This window comes from Varanus komodoensis, unplaced genomic scaffold (genome assembly GCF_004798865.1).
Source record: "Varanus komodoensis strain SLA01 unplaced genomic scaffold, ASM479886v1 scaffold2, whole genome shotgun sequence".
NCBI lineage: Eukaryota > Metazoa > Chordata > Lepidosauria > Squamata > Varanidae > Varanus > Varanus komodoensis.
Window position 1 is genome coordinate 27,910,194 of NW_025335568.1, and position 19,992 is coordinate 27,930,185.

General features: G+C 40.7%; 1 protein-coding gene across 4 annotated transcripts in view; it reads right to left on the reverse strand.

Moving 5' to 3' along the window:
- Positions 1 to 19,992, reverse strand: part of NDNF (neuron derived neurotrophic factor) — a 133,331-nt gene that overhangs the window by 51,141 nt on the left and 62,198 nt on the right. For 2 of the 4 annotated variants that reach the window (XM_044428936.1, XM_044428937.1), the window contains exon 14: positions 10,650 to 19,010. The exons of the other annotated variants lie outside the window; for them this stretch is intronic. In XM_044428936.1, the coding sequence (XP_044284871.1) occupies positions 18,969 to 19,010 (42 nt within the window). In that variant the 3' untranslated portion in view covers positions 10,650 to 18,968. Of the gene's footprint in view, positions 1 to 10,649; positions 19,011 to 19,992 lie in introns of those variants that run through there. 4 annotated transcript variants of the gene reach the window in all.

Sequence of the window (19,992 nt, forward strand, 5' to 3'; positions counted from 1 at the left end):
GTTAGTGTCCCAGCCTCCTTCCCTCCTGCTTCCTGTTTTATCTATATGGGTATAAATGGCCATCTAGATAAAATGCAAAGGCAAGACATGGCAGCATTTGAGATTGCCACCACCATACCTTTTTCTGGCCATTGGATGCATTGGATTCTGGCCCTTGGATTGGGAGCCTTATGACCATTTGGGCAAGTGAGGTAGGATTGCACTCCTAGTATGTTTCATATCCCAGCTTTCTTCCACTGCATCATGCCCATGGGTTAAAGGCAGCATGCATTAGCCTTCTGTGCAAACCAGGTCAATGCAATGCAGAATATCAACTTTGCTAGTATTGTCAATTCACAGTCCCACAGCAGTGTTTTTTACTAACACAAATTATTAAAATAGACATAGGAAGGAGGTGGATAACAACACTAGCAGCCAAGAAGCATAACTGTTAAGATTACTGAGAGGCCTTTCTTAACTGCATTCAGATCATTGGCTGATTTGTGGGTCATACTATTTAACCTCTGTTCTGTACATGTAGCAAGTCACGGTAAGTTGAGTTTCAAAGCTTCAGGCATATATTTTGTGTGGGGCATATATGGAAGTGATAGCAGCCTAGTGCAAAATTCCAGTATCTTACAGGAATCCTTTACGTGGATCAATTTCATCTGTGTAAATGAAATTCAGGTGTGATGCTCCCTTTGGAACTTCTAAGTATCTTGCAAAGTAAGGTGTTAAGAGCTAATTTCATGTGTTCATATTCATATATTCAGAGTGCAAGAGAACTGACAAAACACAAAGCAAAATGTATTATATACTATTTGTTATTAAACAAACTTTAATTCAATTTTTAAGTTTTAGTTAAATGTATCTAGATTTCTTTTTCTGCTGCAATATTTCAGTTGCATTCTGTCATATACCTCAGTCCGTATTTTTACCTTTATACATGTGACAGACCATAAATCCATTATTAGAGAAACCATATCTATTCTTACTCTCATGTACATCCCACTGAGTTTAATGGGATTTGCTTCCAAGTAAGGTTAAGGGTGCAATCCAATAACAGGCATGGTGGCAGCAAACCTCACCCCTGCCACAGCTCATGCTCTGCATTTCATCCAGGGCAAGTGTTTCTGTCTGTCCAAATGAGCACCGTGGTATGAAGTCTGGGTTGCTGTGTGGATATGGCATTAGCCTTCAGTCACAGCCTGTACTTCTCTCCACCCCTGCTTACCACTTTTACTGCTTTTTTAGGATGATTACTACTTCAAGGCAGCCAGTGTGGTTCTTTCCATGCTGGCTGCAAGGGAGGGGCTGTTCATTTGGGGAACTCCAAATTATCCTATGGGCCTCCGGGCAATGTTGGAAGGCTTGGGATTGTGCTTTGCATGACCAATAGATTATTGATAGATAATGTTTGTAAAAGCAGGGCTCAGATAAGAAAATAATATTTGAAGAGCAACTCAAAGAATTTGAAAGCCATAGAGATATATTTTAGCATTATTCTTTTTCATAATTATATTTTATATCATAGTTTTATCATCCATTAACAACCGCAACAGCCTTTAAGTCAGGCATGTCCAAAGTCCGGCCCGGGGGCCAACTGCGGCCCGTTTTCAAATTTCGAGCGGCCCGCAGCCTCTTCTCCCCGCCGGCTCAGCCTGTCACTCATCCCCGCCGGCCAGCGTTTTTCCCTTCACCGCACAGCGGTTCCCACAGCTGTTCTCTGCTGCCTCCTGCTCCTTCAAGGCTGGTGGTTATATTTCACCAGAAGATGGCAGTAGACCTGAGTCAGCACTCTCGCCACGTGACCCTTGTGACACAAGGCTTATGTGCCCATTTCTAAAATGGCGACTGTAACTTAAAAAAGGAAAGTTGACAGCAAGGGCTACCGCTTCCAGGACAAGTGGAAATTGGAGTATTTTTTCACTGAAATACAAAATAACTGTGTCTGCCTAATTTGCCAAGAGACTGTGGCTGTTTTCAAGGAATTCAATATCAAGAGGTACTACCAGACGGAACATGCTAACTACAACAAGCTAACTGGGAACGAACACGGTGAAAAGTTGAAGGAACTGGAAGCTGCTTTAACGGCACAGCAGCACTTTTTCACAAGAGTCCTTGAGTCAAATGAAAATGCCACAAAGGCGAGCTACGAGGTGGCAACGCTGATTGCCAAGCACTGCAAACCTTTTACTGAAGGTGAATTTATTAAAGACTGCGTGATGAAAATGGTGGAGAAAATTTGTCCTGAGAAGAAGCAAGAGTTTGCCAATGTTTGCCTGGCTTGTAACACTGTGGTACGGAGAACTGAAGACGTTTCATCTGATATTAAGAGACAGTTAAGGAAAAAGGAGTGGAGTTTGACTTTTTTTCGTTAGCCTGCAACGAAAGCACGGATGCATCTGACACCGCTCAGTTATTGATTTTTTTGAGAGGAGTATACAATGACATGAATGTGAGTGAAGAGCTACTTGACCTCCAGAGCCTTAAGGACCAAACAAGAGGAACAGATTTATTTGTTTCTGTTTGTTCCGCCACAGATGACATGAAACTACTGTGGAATAAAGTCACTGGGATTATTATGGATGGCGCACCTGCCATGGCTGGTGAGCGAAGTGTATTATCAACCCTAGTCTGTAACAAAGTCAGCAAAGAAGGAGGCAAAGCTATAAAACTCCACTGTATTATTCACCAAGTTCTCTGTGCCAAACATCTGAAATATGATCATGTTATGAAACCGGTGATGAAGGCTATTAATTATTTTCACTCCAAAGCCCTGTGCCACCACCAGTTTCAACAGTTTCTACTCGACATCCAGGCTGAATACGGAGATGTTGTGTATCACAATGAGGTAAGATGGCTCAGTCGGGGGTCTGCACTGCAGCGCTTCTACTCTCTTAGGGAGAAAATCGGACAATTCTTGGCAAAAAAGGGACAACCGATGCCAGAGCTATCTGATCCTGTTTCGCTAGCTGATTTTGGATTTTTAGTTGACATAACACGACATCTGAACGTGTTGAACACGAGCCTTCAGGGGCAAAATGCAGTGGTACGCCAACTGTATTCACATATCAAAGCCTTTGGGACCAAGCTGCTACTTTTCCAAAGGCACCTGTCACAAACGCAGCCCAATACCACACATTTCCCATCACTGCAGGAAATAATGACCAGTTTTCCACAGAACAATATGAGTGCGCAAATAAGGAGGTATGAAGCAGACATTTCATCTCTGGCTGAGGAGTTTCAACAGTGCTTTCGGGATTTTGCAGCTATTGAAAAGGAGATCACACTTTTTTCATCTCCTTTCTCTGTGGACCCTGATGACACTCCAGACCACCTGCAGCTGGAGCTCATTGAGCTGCAGTGTGACGCCGAGTGTCGCAGTCGGCACCAACAGCTCCCTCTTGTCAACTTTTACCGCCAGCTGGATAAAGACAGGTTCCAAGAGATTCGAACATTTGCTAAGAAAATGCTGAGCTTGTTTGGTTCGACATACTTGTGCGAGAAGACATTCTTGGTTATGAATATTAACAAGAACCGCGTGAGGACGAGACTAAGTGACTTTCACCTGCGTGACATCTTGCGCATCAAAACCACTGTTTTTGAGCCAGACCTGGCCTATATAATGCAGTCAAGATCTCAGTATCACCCTTCACATTAGTGCAGTTAAGTTATTTGTCTAGTCTTTCATAAAATAGTTCATTTGCATTTAATGTTAACGGTTCAAAGAATGTCAGGCTGAATGGTTGGCCCCCACACATTTTCACCTCAGCAAATCTGGCCTACCTTGCAAAAAGTTTGGACACCCCTGCTTTAAGTAGTGTTCTGATATTTGTAATATATACTTGATGATCTAAATCTGCTCAAGGGATATATTAACTAGGTGATAAGCAGGGTCAAGCATACTGTTGGATTCCAACTTATCAATAGAAAAGATTATTATGCCATCAGGGTGACAGCAAACAAGCATTAATGCAATGGACTGCTTCCAGAGCCATGCTCTATACTATTTATTTTTATTTTATTTTATTTAAAACATTTCTATGCCACCCCCATTGCAACAAAGCCTCGGGGTGGCTCACAACAAAAACAAACAAAAGCATATTAAATTATCCAATAAAAATATTAAAACCCGGTGCATCTCGGCTTAATTTAAAAAAAAAAACCTACATAATAAATTAACAATTAAAATAAGTTTTAAATAAAAAGGTCTTAGCCTGGCACTGAAAAACAAATACTAGCTGCTTCCTTTTCTCCAAAACTGTTTCAAGCTGCATGAAAGTGCATCCTCTTTCATCATGCACACCCCTCTGTGTGGCAGTGTCATTATATGGTTTGGCCAGCAAAGGTACGATCCTTTTGCCTCTCAGTATGGTCTGGAAGATCATAGGCGTTTAAGCAACAAGATCCTCCAGTCTCAGTGCTGTGACTACAAAGCCTGAGCCCCACCCTGCCTTCTCACAGGGTCTCAACTGAGCCGGGGGTGGGAGGATGCAGAAGGCTGGGATGGCAGACTTAAAGCAATTCCAATCAACAGCCCAGTCTTCTTCCATGCCCTGCCCTAGCACTAAATCCGGGTGACCCAAACTCCTGCCTCACACCTTGCATTGGATGCTTTCCAGCCTCAAAGCTTCCAAACATCTGCCATGGGGACCATAGGAACTGGAGTTAGGTGGCTCCTAGGCTTTTATTGTGCAATTGCCCTTCCTCCTTCATGGAGTTTCCCCACCACTTATTTCACCTTTTCTTTCTTACAACAATCTGCTATGGAGGAAAAGATGGAATAGCTGGACATCAACTTTTGACTGGTAGCACCAGGGAGACTCCATCTGGAATCACCCCTACTGTGTGAAACTCTGTTTCAGTTCTTATGCACAAGATGCAGTACTTCTGTAGGGTTCCTGCTGGTACATCCTATAAGCCTCCCCACCTAAAAAAGATCAGCAACTAGAACTGAAACTGGGGAGGTGGGAAGACAGCCAGACTATGTGGGAGGTTGAAGGGCCATTTAAACATGCTTGGTTTGCTTCACAGAAGTGGGTAGCAGATGGAAACTGCTGGGCTGCTGAGACAGCCTGTAGCAGTTAGGCAAGCCCCAGGAAGCCAGCAACTTTGGAAGGCAGGAGGATGTAAGTCTCAAAGAGGAAGGGCAGGACTTTTAGAAGTGAAAGAAATCATTTTCTCCCCACCCTGAAACCATCTTAAAGAGTTTTTCTTTCTTTCTTTCTTGTGGGAGCAATTCAAAGCCCTCTTGCAGCCAAGATATCACCCCATTGTGTGGCGTGAGGCAGCCTGAGCCTGCCCATTCCCTAGTTCAAGGCCCCATTCCAACCTTTTTCCTACTGGGATCCAAGCAGATCCTTGGAGTTAATTATTTATATCCCGCTCCTCAGGAAAAAAATGGCTTTCAAGGAGGCCAGTAAAAAATGACAGTCTTGGCCCACATGCTTACAATCTAACAAGATAAGGTAAAAGGAATGTGGAGGGAAGAGGAAGACTTAAGCAGATAGTCAGCAGGCTGTTGCAAGAGATCCATTCCCCTTCTCATCTTCCAAGGAGGTTCAGTCCAACTAGAGCAGACCCTGATCTTATCCTTGCCTGCTTTCACCTCCAACATCCTTAGCAAGTTCTCTCAACTCAGATTTGAGCCTGCCACACTGAATACATTAAACTGTGGCATACAAGATTCAGACCATTATTTCATATAGTCCCATTCTGTCCGGTCTGATTGCTGTTGTTTGCTATTCAAGGTCTCAGAAAATGATCTTTTCTAGCCTGCTATCTATGACCTCCCTGCAGGAGTGCTAAGGGACCGAACTTGAGATCTACTGCATGCAAAACACCTACTCTTCCACTGAGACATGGGCCCAGCCCTAGTTCTGTTCGGATAGTTCTTTAATGGTCCCTCAATCCAGAAGGGTGTGACTTCTGTCCTGAGATCCATGTGCACAAAGGGCACTGTATCCCTTACCCCTAACAGACTCTAGATAAAACATAACATGGACACATGGACAGAATTGTATTATATGCTGTCAGTTTGCTATGGAAGGTATCCTCTTTTGGAAGATATTCCCCTTTTTTCCTGCAGTCCACCAGCTGTCCCCAAATCTACTCAAAAAGGTTTAGGAGATACACCAGAATACATATGGCATGTGAGGGAAAGGGGACATAAGGGGGAAGATAGATTGGGGAAGCCATATCATGCAGCCAGACACAACTTGAGGGTTCTGCCAATCCATAGTTCCCAGCATCGGTTCTGACGAATATCACAAAACAGTGGATAAATGTTATCAGGTTTTACGCAGTTCAGAAAATGCCTTAATGTATACTGTCAGATGGAACGGGTACCCTAAATTCAGGTCTCCCATCTTTCCAAAAGAGCAATCTCTATTTTAAAACCTGGCAGCTTTAACTAATGTTTGGGTAAATAGGCCTGCTCAGATATACATATGTGGGAATGTCACTGTAGACCTCTGATTCAGAGAAAAGTGCAACTGAGTTGTAATAGTTACAGGATTCAGATACATAAAATGACAGTTATAAAACAATTCCCAAATTTAAAATACCACAGGAATAATAAACTGTCACACAGTTTTGGAAAAATGCCTATTTACATTTCTAGTGCAAAACTGACATTTTCTTAAGGTAGCAAAATTTCATCACTTATTGAATCATCACAGAAAATGATGTAAATATTTTCAAAACTTGAAAACAAAAATATAGTCTTAATGATGAACAACTTCTGCTCTGAACTTCTTGACAAGCTAAAGTTAGCAAGAAACATGCAAATGAAAAACAGAGCATCGCAAACACAATGGGTGATCAGCAAGGTCCTTTAAAGTCCTTGTGTTTGTTACACAGTTTACCAGATGGCTGCACCTTTAATATCTTTCTGAGGTGCTGACTTGCATTGCATCATTCTGTCAGGGAACTGAAATGGCTGCTCATTTGATTTCTTTTTGAAGATTTTCCCATGGTATTTTCACTTTTCTAAGTGTCAAATTCAGGAAACTCTTGGGTTAGCCCTATCTTTAATATTATATTCTGCAAATAAAAAGAAACTACAAAAAGGACACCTACCTGCAAAGAGAAGCAAGTAGGAAGTGAAGGTTATTCCTCTTTAGGGAAAGGATCTTGCAGAAATGTTGTGCCTGAACACAATTTTTCTACCTCATTTAAAGCTCTACCTCATTTAAACAGGAGTTTGCTATGAAAAGCATGTCAGAAAAGGGGGAAGTAGTTCATAGTTATTGTTTTTCCTCCAGTAATGAGTGAGAATTTTCTAGACCTTTTATACAGGAACAAGCAGTCTCTGTTCCAAATGTACCACCCATGTTGATGATAAGTGCAGTGACTTCTTGGGTAAACCATTTAGAGTAGCCTGTGATATATTAACATATTCATATGTTCAGATAAGCTACAAATGTGCTTTTAAATACATTGCAGAGAAAGGGTGTTGTGAGACAAAGTATATACTGTCAGGGGACCTGGAAAGATACGTGGTGGCGGTGGTGTGTCAGCAAATGTGGAAAAAGCTGACAGGCAGACCCAAGAAGTCATTCAGCCCTAAACCTTGTTTTCTTTGCCACACTTGAAGGTTTTATTACCTTCCTGTCAGACACTGCAGGTTTGGAATGGAGGGTTTTGCCCTCCCTGCAAATTATCCATTTTCCTCTCTCACACATTAAGCGAGTGCTCTGACTTCTGTCAGCTTTCATAATTAAGGTGTGTTTAACTTCTTTACATCTGTGATGCATAAAGGGTGGCGGGGTGGATTTCAAGGAAAAAGAATGACCTCTGGAAACATTTGCCAAAACTGAAAGCTATACAAAATAGAGATTAAAGGATCAAGAAAAGGTTGAAAATGTCACTTAGGCAATGTGACAAAGTATTTATTTTTGCAGATATTAAACTTTAAGATAAGCAGTGCTGACTGTAGAAAATTTACATCACAACAAAGTGATCAAACACTCTTGTACAGTTTAGTTAATTTTCATGAAAGCCTAAAAGTCTGTGACAAGTTCTTCTCTGAGAACAGATGAGTTCCAGCAGTTGATTTAGAGTGCATCATTTAAAACAACACCTCCATCTAGTGGATTTATGACAACAAAAAAAGTCAGTAACATTATACATAGACTTCACTGCAAGTTTTCACGCCTAGGTCTCTTTGCTAGGGTTTTTCTAACAACTTTTCTAAAAGTAAAAAAAGCATGTCAGGGGAGGTGCTAGGTGCCAAAAAGACCTGGGCCTCAGGCCCAGGGGGGTGGCGAGGAAGCATGGATTTTCATGTGCTTATTTACATATGCACTAAAGTCTGTGTGGGTGTCTTTGAAAGATCACTTTTCCTAAGGACATCCCTATTGCAAAAAGGGGGCATAAGGACATAGGAGAGACTATTATGTGAGATGGGGCAGGGCATGCAGGGAGACAGAAGGTAAAGCTCATGTGGACAAAAAGCATGCTAATCCAGGGATACTTTCCCTTCAAATCATGTTGCTTTTCTTTTCCAGACCTAAGTTGTATCTCCACTTTATTAGTGGTGGCATAAGATCACAAATGAACTACAACTGTTTTACGGTCTGAACACATACTCTTATTGATGAAAAATGACTATTAATTAAGCTGCTCTTATTTTCACATTATTTTAAAAACATATAAACCAGCCTTCACCAAGAGGTTCATTAACATCATTAAATGAAAACATCCAATATAAAAACCATTCAATTTCACATTAAAAAACAAATTAAACCACAGCAATTCTTCAATCAGCAAGCCAAACAAAAACATAAACATCAATTTCAGTTTGAAAATAACTTAATATTTAAATTTAAAATTTTAAAATGAACATGGTAAAAGGCATGCACAAATAAAAATGTTATATTTCAGTGCCATAAAGAAAAAAAAGTTGATGAAAATCTCCTCTCCTCTAGAAATTGAGGTACCACACAGAGAAGTTTCTCTCCTTTGCAAATACATAATGTAGAACTCCCACCAATGAAATTCAGAAAAGGACCTCCTTTGAAGATCTTTGGTTCAGGTAAAGATAGAATGGGAGGAGGTGATTCTTCTGTATTTGGGCCCCATTTAGGGCTTTAATGTGGTAGATATAGTGAGCAGAACCCTTCCTTTCTTGTGCTAGGCTCCAAAACACCAGACAGTCCTTTACAATGCAGATTTTTTTGGCACTTCATAGCTAACAAGACAATCCAGTTCTAAAAGCCCCATTAGCAAGCCGAGCAATAGCCTCTGCTCCTGTAAAGAGTAAATGAGAGTTGAACCCAAACTGAAAACTTTCCCCCAGTCTTCCACTTTCACTCACACTGCAGGCTCCACCTTTATGGTGGCTCTTGCTGGTGGAGAGCCAGCCTGCAAGACCCACACAAGTCCTCAAACTGGGTAGTTTGTCTCTCTCCACACCTCATTTCAGGCACAGGGACCTGGAAAGGCAAGAGGTCTCCCTCCCCTCTTGGGACCCTTCCCACTTCTTCTAAACCATGTCTGCTCTCATGGTCAGCCTGAGAAACCGTGTGCAATGACCTTGATGGGGCTTCAAAGGCTTCTGCCTCTCTTTGATGTTCCTGGCATTCCATCATCCTCTTCTGCAGTATCCTCCCCTTCAGAATTCAATAAAACAGGCCCTTGGAAAGTCAGCAAACAGTGATTCCCTGGCCCTCCCAGTGCAATAACCAGCACCTTAAGCTGAACTCCCTAGCAGTTCCTTAAGAACTGGTTTAATATTATTCCATTGTGTTGAACCAGTTGGAAATCTAGTAAGAACACTTTTTGAAATGTAATGCTTCTGAAACATAATAATAATATATGAAAAGCCTTGCTGGATCAGACTACAGGTCCATCCATTCCATTGCTCTTTCACAGGATCCCTGAAGCAAGATAGATACAAGTGTTGTACCTGTCCAAGCTCCTCAGCAACTGGTGCAGGCAGGCATGATGCTTCTGATAATGAAGGCTGCACAGAACCACCAAGGTTAGTAGACATTAGTAGCTTCCTCCTCTATGAATTGGTTCAGTCTATTTTAAAGGTGCCCAAATTGGTAGCCATCAGTATTTCCTGTGGCAATGAATTCAATAGTTTAATTACTGTGTGAAGAAGTACTTCCTTTTATCTGTCTTGAATCTCCCACTAATCAGCTTCATGGGATGTCCTGGGTTCTAATATTATGGGAGAAGGAGAAAAATATCTTCCTCTCTGCTTTCTCTACATCATGCATACTTTTGAACATCTCTATCACATTCCCACCCCCCCACCCCCAGTCACCCTTTTGCTAAGCTAAGCCAGTTGTTGTCATTCTTCCCTAATAGGGGAGTTGCTCTTAGTTGCCCTTCTCTTAACTTTTTCAAAATCAGTAATCATCCTTTTCAAGTAAGGTGACCAGAACTGTACACTATATATATTGCATTTCCATTATACATTATATATACATCTCACATTACATTACACATTATCCATAGTCACTGAGAGCCAGTGTGGTGTGGTGGTTAAGAGCATGGGACTGGAACTCAGAGGATCTGGGTTCTAGTCCCCGCTCAGCCATGGAGCAAACTGGGTGACTTTGGGCCAGTCACAGACTCTCAGCCCAACCTACCTCACAGGGTTGTTGTTCTGGGGATAAGATGGAGGAGGAGAGATGATGTAAGTTGCCTTGAGCCCTTTGTAGGAAAAAGGCAGGATATAAATTGCAATAAATAAAAATACAGACTTCTTTAAGTGCCATAATTCCAACAATTCAAACTTCCATCATATGGATCTATTCCACAACCTTTTACTCTTTTGTTACATTGTTGGTTGGTTCTTAGTAAAGAACATCACACTCAAAAAAGAAAACAGTAAACATCTGGAGACATGAAGAAACAGTGAGAATTACTGCATTTGGCTGAAGCAGTCAAAAGCTCAGTTCAGATGAAAACACTAAACCATGCCTTGGTATCACAATAATGAAGTTTAGACTCATGTGCTCCTTCTTCCACTGGCTTGCTCCAATTCTCTCTGTCAGTTATTTTTTCCAGCAAATTAAGCTGAATTTTATTATTTATTCTAAAACTTATTTGCATGCAAACTATGCTTCAGACAAAGCAGCAAATGATGGCTTTGCTGATATATAGGAGGAAAGCCAGTGCTGTGTTAGGGCAAGGCTATTTCAAGTTACACCAAGTTCCATTTAATTCATGATCTGAACTATAGTCTCATTAACTAGAGCAGCATTCCCTATCCTGCTGCCTTCTGAACATTTGGAGCTATAGATTCCAGCATTCCTGGCCATTTCTTGTGCTGGCTGGAGCTGATGATAATTGGAAGGCACCACCTGGCATGGGCCTCTTCAGGGTTGGAGAACCGTTTATACTCCACTGCAGGCACCTGATGGACCCAGATGTTTTCCTGATTGCGCTTGGAGATTTTCCTACCTTGTGTGCTACTTTGTTGAAGCCCTGGCTGATTTGCAGAATACAGAAACAGCCTGGACTATTGATATCATTGCTCCTAAGAGTCCTCTTCCTCCTGATGGAGCCCCAAGGGAGAGCTCACAAGAAACTGAGCACAAGAAAGCAGGAGAGATGTTAGGTATAGCATCTTTGCAGAAGGCACCAGGACAAATCCAATCAAATATGGAAGGAAAAACATTTAAACATATATAAATACCCCCATCACATCTGCACAGAACAGACCAACAATGCTTCTCCATGCTGTGTGCAACCTATGTCACCAGGGTAATGGAAAGGTAGTTCCAGAATGGCCAGTAGCTCACTGTGAACATTTGGTTTTGTTCCTTGCAAGGTTCAGATCCACCTTGATGCAGGTTCCAATACTGGGTTTATCAGAGTGATACAACCTGAACTATTGCTTGCCCAGTTGCTGCTGCTATTACTAATTTTCAGCTTGCAGATTATGGGGATGTGAAATGTATTCAGACCTAGCTTTTGCCCTCCTTTTGCCATTAAATCAGCCAAGTTGGGTGATCAATGCCTCTTTGTTTCTTTACTTGGAATCCCAGAAACGTCCATTCCATAGAATGGATGGGACTTGGTGGCTCTATCTACTCTGGCTCTTCTTGTGTCCTTATTTGTGCACATAGATACAGACATTTAATTAATATTTGTAGAATTACTGACTGATTTAAAAATCACCCAAAATGCTGTCTCAAAGAAAAACTTCAGTGAAGTCAGCTGCTACATTAAGAGATTATACCAGTCTCAAAGAAAAGGGTACCCCACTCTGCTTCCACAGTCTCTCTCTGCTCCTGCTATCAACTGAAAGAAATGACATCACTTCTTAAAATACCTAATAAATTAGAAAGCAGAAACATTTCCAGAAACTTTTTCCACATTTTCAGTTCTTCAACATTTAATAATATGTTTGAATAGGCAGCTTTCATCCCTAGAAGGTGCTTTATCATATTCTAATATTCCCTATCTATTCCCTTAGCTAGGAGCTGATATAAAAGCAGTGAAAACCTCTTTTCTTTTGCTTGTCTTTTTTTGTCAAGTTCCCCACAGTGAGGGCTCTTGCCTCAAACATGTGGTCCTTGCACAGGAAACACCTGTGAGCTGGCTATTTATGGAACAGGTGGAAGTGACCCAGAGGCTATGGATGGTTTAAATGGGAATAACACTCTCAGCCCACAAGCCATTGGCTCATGTTAGAAAAGAGGCTGTTAATTAAAAAAATACATTACTTTGCCATGGTGGTTTGATAAGGCTTGCAACAGGCAACTATAATGTCAAACAGAGATTATTAGAATTTTAGTCAAGAATTCACAAATTTTTCAATGTTGGGAACAGCATTTCTCTCACCAGTTTAGAAGATCCATAATAAAACTGTAATGTTTTTACCTGATACAGCTATAGAGTGGAATAGAAATGAGATTAATAATAAAAATGAGAGTAATTTTATACAGCCACAATACTCTGTGACTGCAAATCAAGTGGTACAGCCTGCAGGTCCCTGGACAGAGTAGTGTTCCCAAATGCAGCACTGCAACTGCCCTCATTCGCAGCCAGCATGATGGAAGTTGTGATCAACACATTTGGAGAGCAACAGGCCAGGGAAGGTTGGGACAAGGCAATGAGATTTGCCTGCCTCCACAGGCATTCACTGCAATTATTTCATTAGAGGCTCTTCTCCAGCTACCCCTACTATCAAAGATACAGAAGGCTGCTACACATAAAAAGGGTCCTCTTGGTAGTACCACCCAGATTATGGAATGCTTTTCCCAGAGGGACAAAAAATGTCTGTTCCAGTCTCATTTTGCTTCTGATGAGAGAAGCAAAATTTATTTCTCCAGGATTTATATTTGCTTAATTTAATTAATTCTATTCTATCTCTATTCATAGTTTTACTTCCTAAACTCACTTCCTGCCCATGTTCTGATCCAGATTTATTCTTTCTTTAAAAAAAAAAAAAAGCTTGATCTTGATGTATTATGTATCTTCTTCTTCCTTTTGTTCCTTTATTTGGTTATTTCAAATAAAATAAAGTAAAATAATAACATAAAATAAGATAGTAAAAAACATGCACAATTGCTAGCAGTGTGAATGGTGTCATGTCTAGCTTGTCCCTATGATATTAGTAGTTTGCTTACACAAGATAGGTTCAAAAACTCTGATCACTTAACATACTAAGGCTGGGTATAGTCAGGTTCAAATCCCATAGAACCATCAACTTCACTAGTGTGTCAGCCAATATGTCTCAGTCAAACATTCACAGAATTGTCATGAGAATTAAATGGGACAGAATGCATACCACCATATACTTTGACTCAGTTCATACATAACAGTGGCAAATTAACTCCAACAATTAATGGAATGGGTGAGGGCTAATAACTGAAACTGAACCCATCCAAGAGTGAGATGCTGCTAGTGTATGGTTCTTCTAACAGGATGATGGGTGCTCAGCCTGTTCTGATTGGACCACACTCCTCTGAAGGAGCAGCTTTGTATGTTGAGGTTCCCCTGGAACAATCTTTGTCATTTGAGGGTCAGATGCTTTCTGCTAAATCCAGTTAGTGGCCCAGTTACACTCCTATCTGGACAAGGATAACCTGTCTTAGTATGCTATGCTCTAGTAACCTCCAAATTAGGTTGCTGAAGTCCACTTTATGCACCTGAAGACTGCTCAGAAGCTTCAGCTTGTGCAAAATGTGGTAGCAGCCAGATTGAAAAGAGTGACAAGTTGAAATATATATCACCCATCCTATCCTGCTTGCATGATAGTGTTGCAAGCCTGATTCAAGGTCTTGGTTTTGATCTCTAAAGTCTTACATGGCTCAGGACAGCAACACCTGATGGAGCACCTCTTCTGGCATATACCTACCTGTAGACAACATTAAACATATATGACCTTCCTCCAAGTGCTCGTCCAAGGAAAGCTTGGGAGCAGCAACAAGACAAAGGGCTTCTTTGTGGCAGACCAGTTAAGGGATGCTCTTCCCTGTGAGCCCAACCCGGCACTGATTTTTTTCAGCACTAGGCTAAAATCTTCATCTCTAAGGCATTTGACAGCCTATGATGAGGCATCAGGTGCCTGATTTTTCTTGTTCTTGATTGTTTAAAATTGTTTTAGATATAAGTGTGTCTCTGTGTGTCCTGTGTATAAATATATGGGTTTTTAATTGTATTTTTGTCTCTGCAAACTGCCCAGAGAGCTTTGGGTTTGAGGAAGAATAGAAACAGTAATTGAAATAATAAAACGTGTTTCCATGCTACAGCTTTTATGGGGGTTCATCAAAAGCAACAATCTGGTCTCTCCTTAAGGCGTACCAGACAGCAGGCTTCTCCAACTGGTACCCTCTGATTGTACTGGACTAGTGGATCCCAAACTGCTAAGACTGTTCTTCCATGGACTGGGAATGAACTACTGGGATTGTGGATGGATAGATTAAAAAAACACTTGCCATACATTATATATAGCATAATGCATCCTTTAATTTTTCTGCTTTGGTTATATTAATTTAGCTGAAGACCTAGTTTCAATATCACAACATACTATTTCACAATAAAGTATGTGGGGAAGAAAGGTAGGGCTTACAATTTCTACTCTTGCCAGTTTCTCACAGTTTATTTCAGTAGGATTTTTAAGCAGCTAAAGATCTGCTGGGTCAGACCTTTGCTTGCAAAGTGTTAAAAGCAGGCACAAACAGACTATAAAAAAGCATCTCAAGACTGCAAAATGCCTTGCTGCCCCCCACCTCCTTGCCTACCCCCTTTTATTCTGAGCATATATTCTTCTGTTTTCTTGAACTCTAATGATAATGAGTGAAGCTTCACAAATGGAAGACACAACCTTCATAATTAGTTGAGCCAAAGTGTTGAAGCGAATGAAATGAGGCTTGTTGGCTCTAACACCGGGGACACAGAAGCTTGTCTGTCTGGAGCATTCCCCACAGTTCTTCATCTGTGGTGCTCTTCCCACAAACACTGGTCACCTGCTGAGAGTTTGAATTGAATTGAGTTACATTATAATTGGATTTTCCTAAGGCAGTGAATTAGCATTTTCCATGATCTCACCCTTATTAGCCAAATCACTAATCAGGAGTAGCACGGTTACCCTGTCTGCTAGTTAAATTATCTACTGCTATCATAGCTGTTTAAGCCAACTTCCTACCCACGCACAGAAAGCAATCTTTCCCATCTCCCTTTAAAGGATACTCACATTATTCTCCCACGGCTAAAATTGCAGCATAAGTTTAACTTGCACACGTTTATTTTAAAAACAGATACACTCTGGAGGATTATCAACTTGAAGGCTTGTACAGGTTCCATTTTATTTTCTGATAAGGTCAGGGTGATTTGTCCCCCTGAAAACTAATGTAAAAATGAAACTGTTGAGCAAATCAGTTTAATTGAAAAGAACTCTCTAGCCTTGAATTGTATTCTATTGTGGCTCAAATACTTAATGCACTTATCTCTTAAGATCATTATTTTAATGCTACCATCTCTGGAACCCAAATGAGCTTGTATGTACATAGGAATCATTCCTAGTATATTCACTATAAATATGAATATGTGAATACATATTTTCCAAAGTTCTCAGATGGACCCTTATTTGATGGCTGGGGCATGTTGTAATGTATTGCTGTGTAAAGTTAGATTTCTAGTAAGCAGTTGCTGTGAAAAAAGCAAAGACTCATGTTAGGCATAATTAGGAAATGAACCAAAAATAAAACTGCTGAGATCATACTCCTCCCTTGTACAAATGTTTAGTGTGACCACACTTAGAATATTGCATGTAGTTCTGGTCCCTGCACCTTAAAAAGGACATTATTGAGTTGGGAAAAGTGCACAGAAGAGCAACAGAAATGATTAAGGAGTGTGGGGCAACTCCAATCCTATAGGAACAGTTCCAACAGCTGTTAAGCCTAGAAAACAGGTGAGAGGAGGCATGATAGAGGTATTCAAAATCATGCATAAAATGGAGATTCTCTTTCCCCCGGCATAATGCTAGAACCCAGGGTCATCCCATTAACTTGACTGGTGGGGGATTCAGAGGAAAGAAAGTACTTCTTTGCAGAGCACATAGTTTAACTATGGAATTCACTGCCACAGGAAGCAGTGATGGCCAGCAATTTTGATGGCTTTAAAAGAGATTGCACCAATTTTTAGAGCTTATTAGTGGCTACTAGTCTTGCTATGTATCAGAGGTATGCCTACCTAAATACCTCAGAAGACTGGGAACTGCTGCACCATACCCTGCTTGAGGGCCACTGGTTTATGATCATATGAAGGGAGTGCTGGATTGGATGGACCACTGGTCTGAAAAAAAATGGCTTTACTTATGTTCATATATGCTAGATTTCCTGGATTGGTGAGACCAGCCATTGACTCTATAATCAGTACAGTGCCCGAGACTAACAAGATAAGCTCTGGCTGAATCCCATAAAGATTGTCCCTTTAAAAGTAAAAATAGGTAATGCTGTAAGCAGATTAAAACCTCCAGTATGTTCTCAAGTAGCTGTCATCTTTAGTTCTGTTACATTTTAAGTTGCCATTACATTTAAAATGCATTATATTTATTATCAAATTGAATACCACAGGCAAATTGTAGTAAACACAATATTGTGTTTAATAGTATTTATAACCACTGGTAAGTCAAACAGTTTAGCTACAATCTTTATGCATGTTTAAGTGCCACTGAAATCAATGGGAATTAAACATGCCGAACCTAATGCTGGATTCTGATCCTTAGCACAAAATACTGAAACAATTCTAGCAATATTCTATTTACATGGATATGTGCACATCAGTGAGACAGAACTAAAACTATACTCTTTTTGTATTTGTAAGTACAGGTGTGAGATTTGACATCATTATAAACAAGAGCATGTTTAGGAGACAGGCTATCCTTTTACCAGAAATTAAGATCTAGCAAGTTATTATTGGATGCATCCTTGAGCCACTTACTTTGCAAGCAGCTTCACTGCCATGGAGGAGACCATTCTGATAGATAAATAGGCTTGAGAGCCACAAGGCATGTCGCCGTCTATACTTGAAGACAGTTCATGCCTTCTTCTGATCTATCAAATCCACCCAACTGACCCAACTGTTTCCATAGACAGTATAAGAAAAAGTAGCTACACTGGACATATAAAAATTCTAAAGTCCATTATTAGTGTAATACCCTTAACTAAATGATCACCAGAACGTTGCCAGTTTTTGAGATATCTCCTCATCAGACAGGATGTTATGAAAAGTGTGGCACCAAGCAGGTGAGGAAGGGAAAAACCAGATTTATATGGTGAAATTGTAGTCTGGGTTAAGGCAATAATTTATACTTAAGGTTGAGTGCAGGTTGCTGTGAACCAGGGGTTGCTGTTGAAATGTGAATTTTAGTGTTGCCTGAATTCAGCTGCACTAAAAAGGCATTACTAACTATGAACAACCCATAGTTTCTGAAGTAGTGTGAAAATAATCTGTGGCTTGTTTCTGGGTTTGAATGTGGGTTGTTATTTTGGCTGGCTGCAGACAACATGAAAACCCATCTTTCAGCAACAATCCATGGTTCAATAACAATCCATACTTAATCCTTGAGTGTGCATTATTGTGTTGTCTCAACCCAGTTATGGTGTCTATATAATCAGATGCAGGAGAGGTCTACAGACATTCAAATTAGGTTTACCAGGTCTTAGTATGGTTACAGGTTGGACCTGGACCTGCCCCTAGGAACACAGAAAAAGGAGATTTGATCCATTTAAAATATATATCTATAATTCAGTTATTATCCAAAAGTTCACCCATCCTCTGTGAAGCATTTGGGCTTCTTTATTAGTGGGACATAGCCAACTAAACTTTCATTTTGCAGCTTAAATGGAGCTGAATTTTATCAGCTGGTGGTATTTTTAAGCCCAGATAAAAATTGTGCTCTGATGTCCTGGCCAGGGTGCCATTATTCCCATCCCCTTACCTTTATGCTCCGAAAGGCAGTGGAGGCGGCACGTGAGGGGTTCTGTGGCCAGCACTCTCAAGTGCAAAGTTGGGGACTGGATGGTCACCCCACTGTGGATGCAACTACTGGCCCTGGACAGGAACAAATAGCACAAACAGTCTGCACTCTCAGAATGCTGGCTGCAGCGAATCACCTGTCCCAGTGTTCCTTTCCAAAACCCAAAGGGAAAAGTATGAATTCCCATCCTCCCTCGTATCACTCTGCAGCTGCCCCTGGAGGTGTCAGCTAACTTTCCCATCACACAGGGCATCGCCCACATTCCAAAACTGTACAAATACCTGATGTATACACAAACTGTTGCGACAGATTTGGTACAATCTACATCTCAAGGAAGAATAGTATTATCACACATGGAACAGACTGCATCTGGAAGGACATCTTATTTTTCTACCACAGTCACAGAGGTCTCCCAATACACTGTATGTTATATACATGCATATTATATAAAGTACAATGCAACCAAAGAAGATAATGTAACAGCTGTCACAAGATGAAATCTGATTACTCTCGAGTTTGCTCCTGTGCTTTCTCTTCATATGCTACTAGTTGGGAAGTTCTTTCTCTGAGCAGGCATCTATAAATGAATGTTAAAGAAAATTATATATTTACAATTTACAATTCTCCGTTTTCTCTGTTTCAAGTATTTAATAACCTAAAGATTTTACCAGAACTAAAAAAAAATCCTAAAAAACTAAAGACGACAACCGAAACTATGCTTTCTTATCCCTTTACCCCTTTTTTCTGGAGACTGAACAGTCCAGCTTGACAGTTGTTTGGACAGTCACTAACAGTGCCCTTAAAGTGTGTGCAACATGTGCCAATTTTGTCATTTTATTTTTTAAAAACTTTTTTTAGCCACAACTGCACAGGAGGACAGGTGTGATTATGGCAATCAAGACCCCGGGTTGGGCAACATTAGCGGGAGGAACCTGCTGTCAGACTGCAACAGGGTCTAACCCTGGCCATTGACCCATAGAGGGTCCAAGAAGGACCTTTTCAACTTTTCACGGCAAGATCCTCACCTTTTTTATTTCTTTCAAAATACTGATACATATTTTGCAGTTTTTCCTGAAACTTAGCTACCCCAGAAAGTCCTGAAGTTCATCCCACCCCTTTCTTCCGGGAAGAAGGATATTTGACAGCTGGCTGTTCTGGGTCCCTTTTAAAATGATGTTTTGAAAGGGCAGTTGCTTTTTTGTATGTTTATTTGTTAAACTGGGACCTATATTGTCAAAACTTCTTGAGCACTGTAAGGCTAAAAAGGAAAAGAATTAATCTCAGCACCCTTTTCTTGAGTAAAGATCACGTGCATCAGTGCTTTCATTTGAAAGCTCTCAGGAGAAATCAAATAGGGAAAGCCATTGTGGGCCCTGTTTAGATCAATCTCCCCTTCTAGACCATTTGCAGAAGTTAGCTCTCTCCCCAACACTGCCCAGTTTGCGGTCCTGATTTCTATACTCATAAACTGTTTAAAAACAACAAAACAAAACATTTTTGTGTACATTGTGTGAGCAATATTTTTTTTAAGTTTACCAACCATTGATGGTCCCTACAAG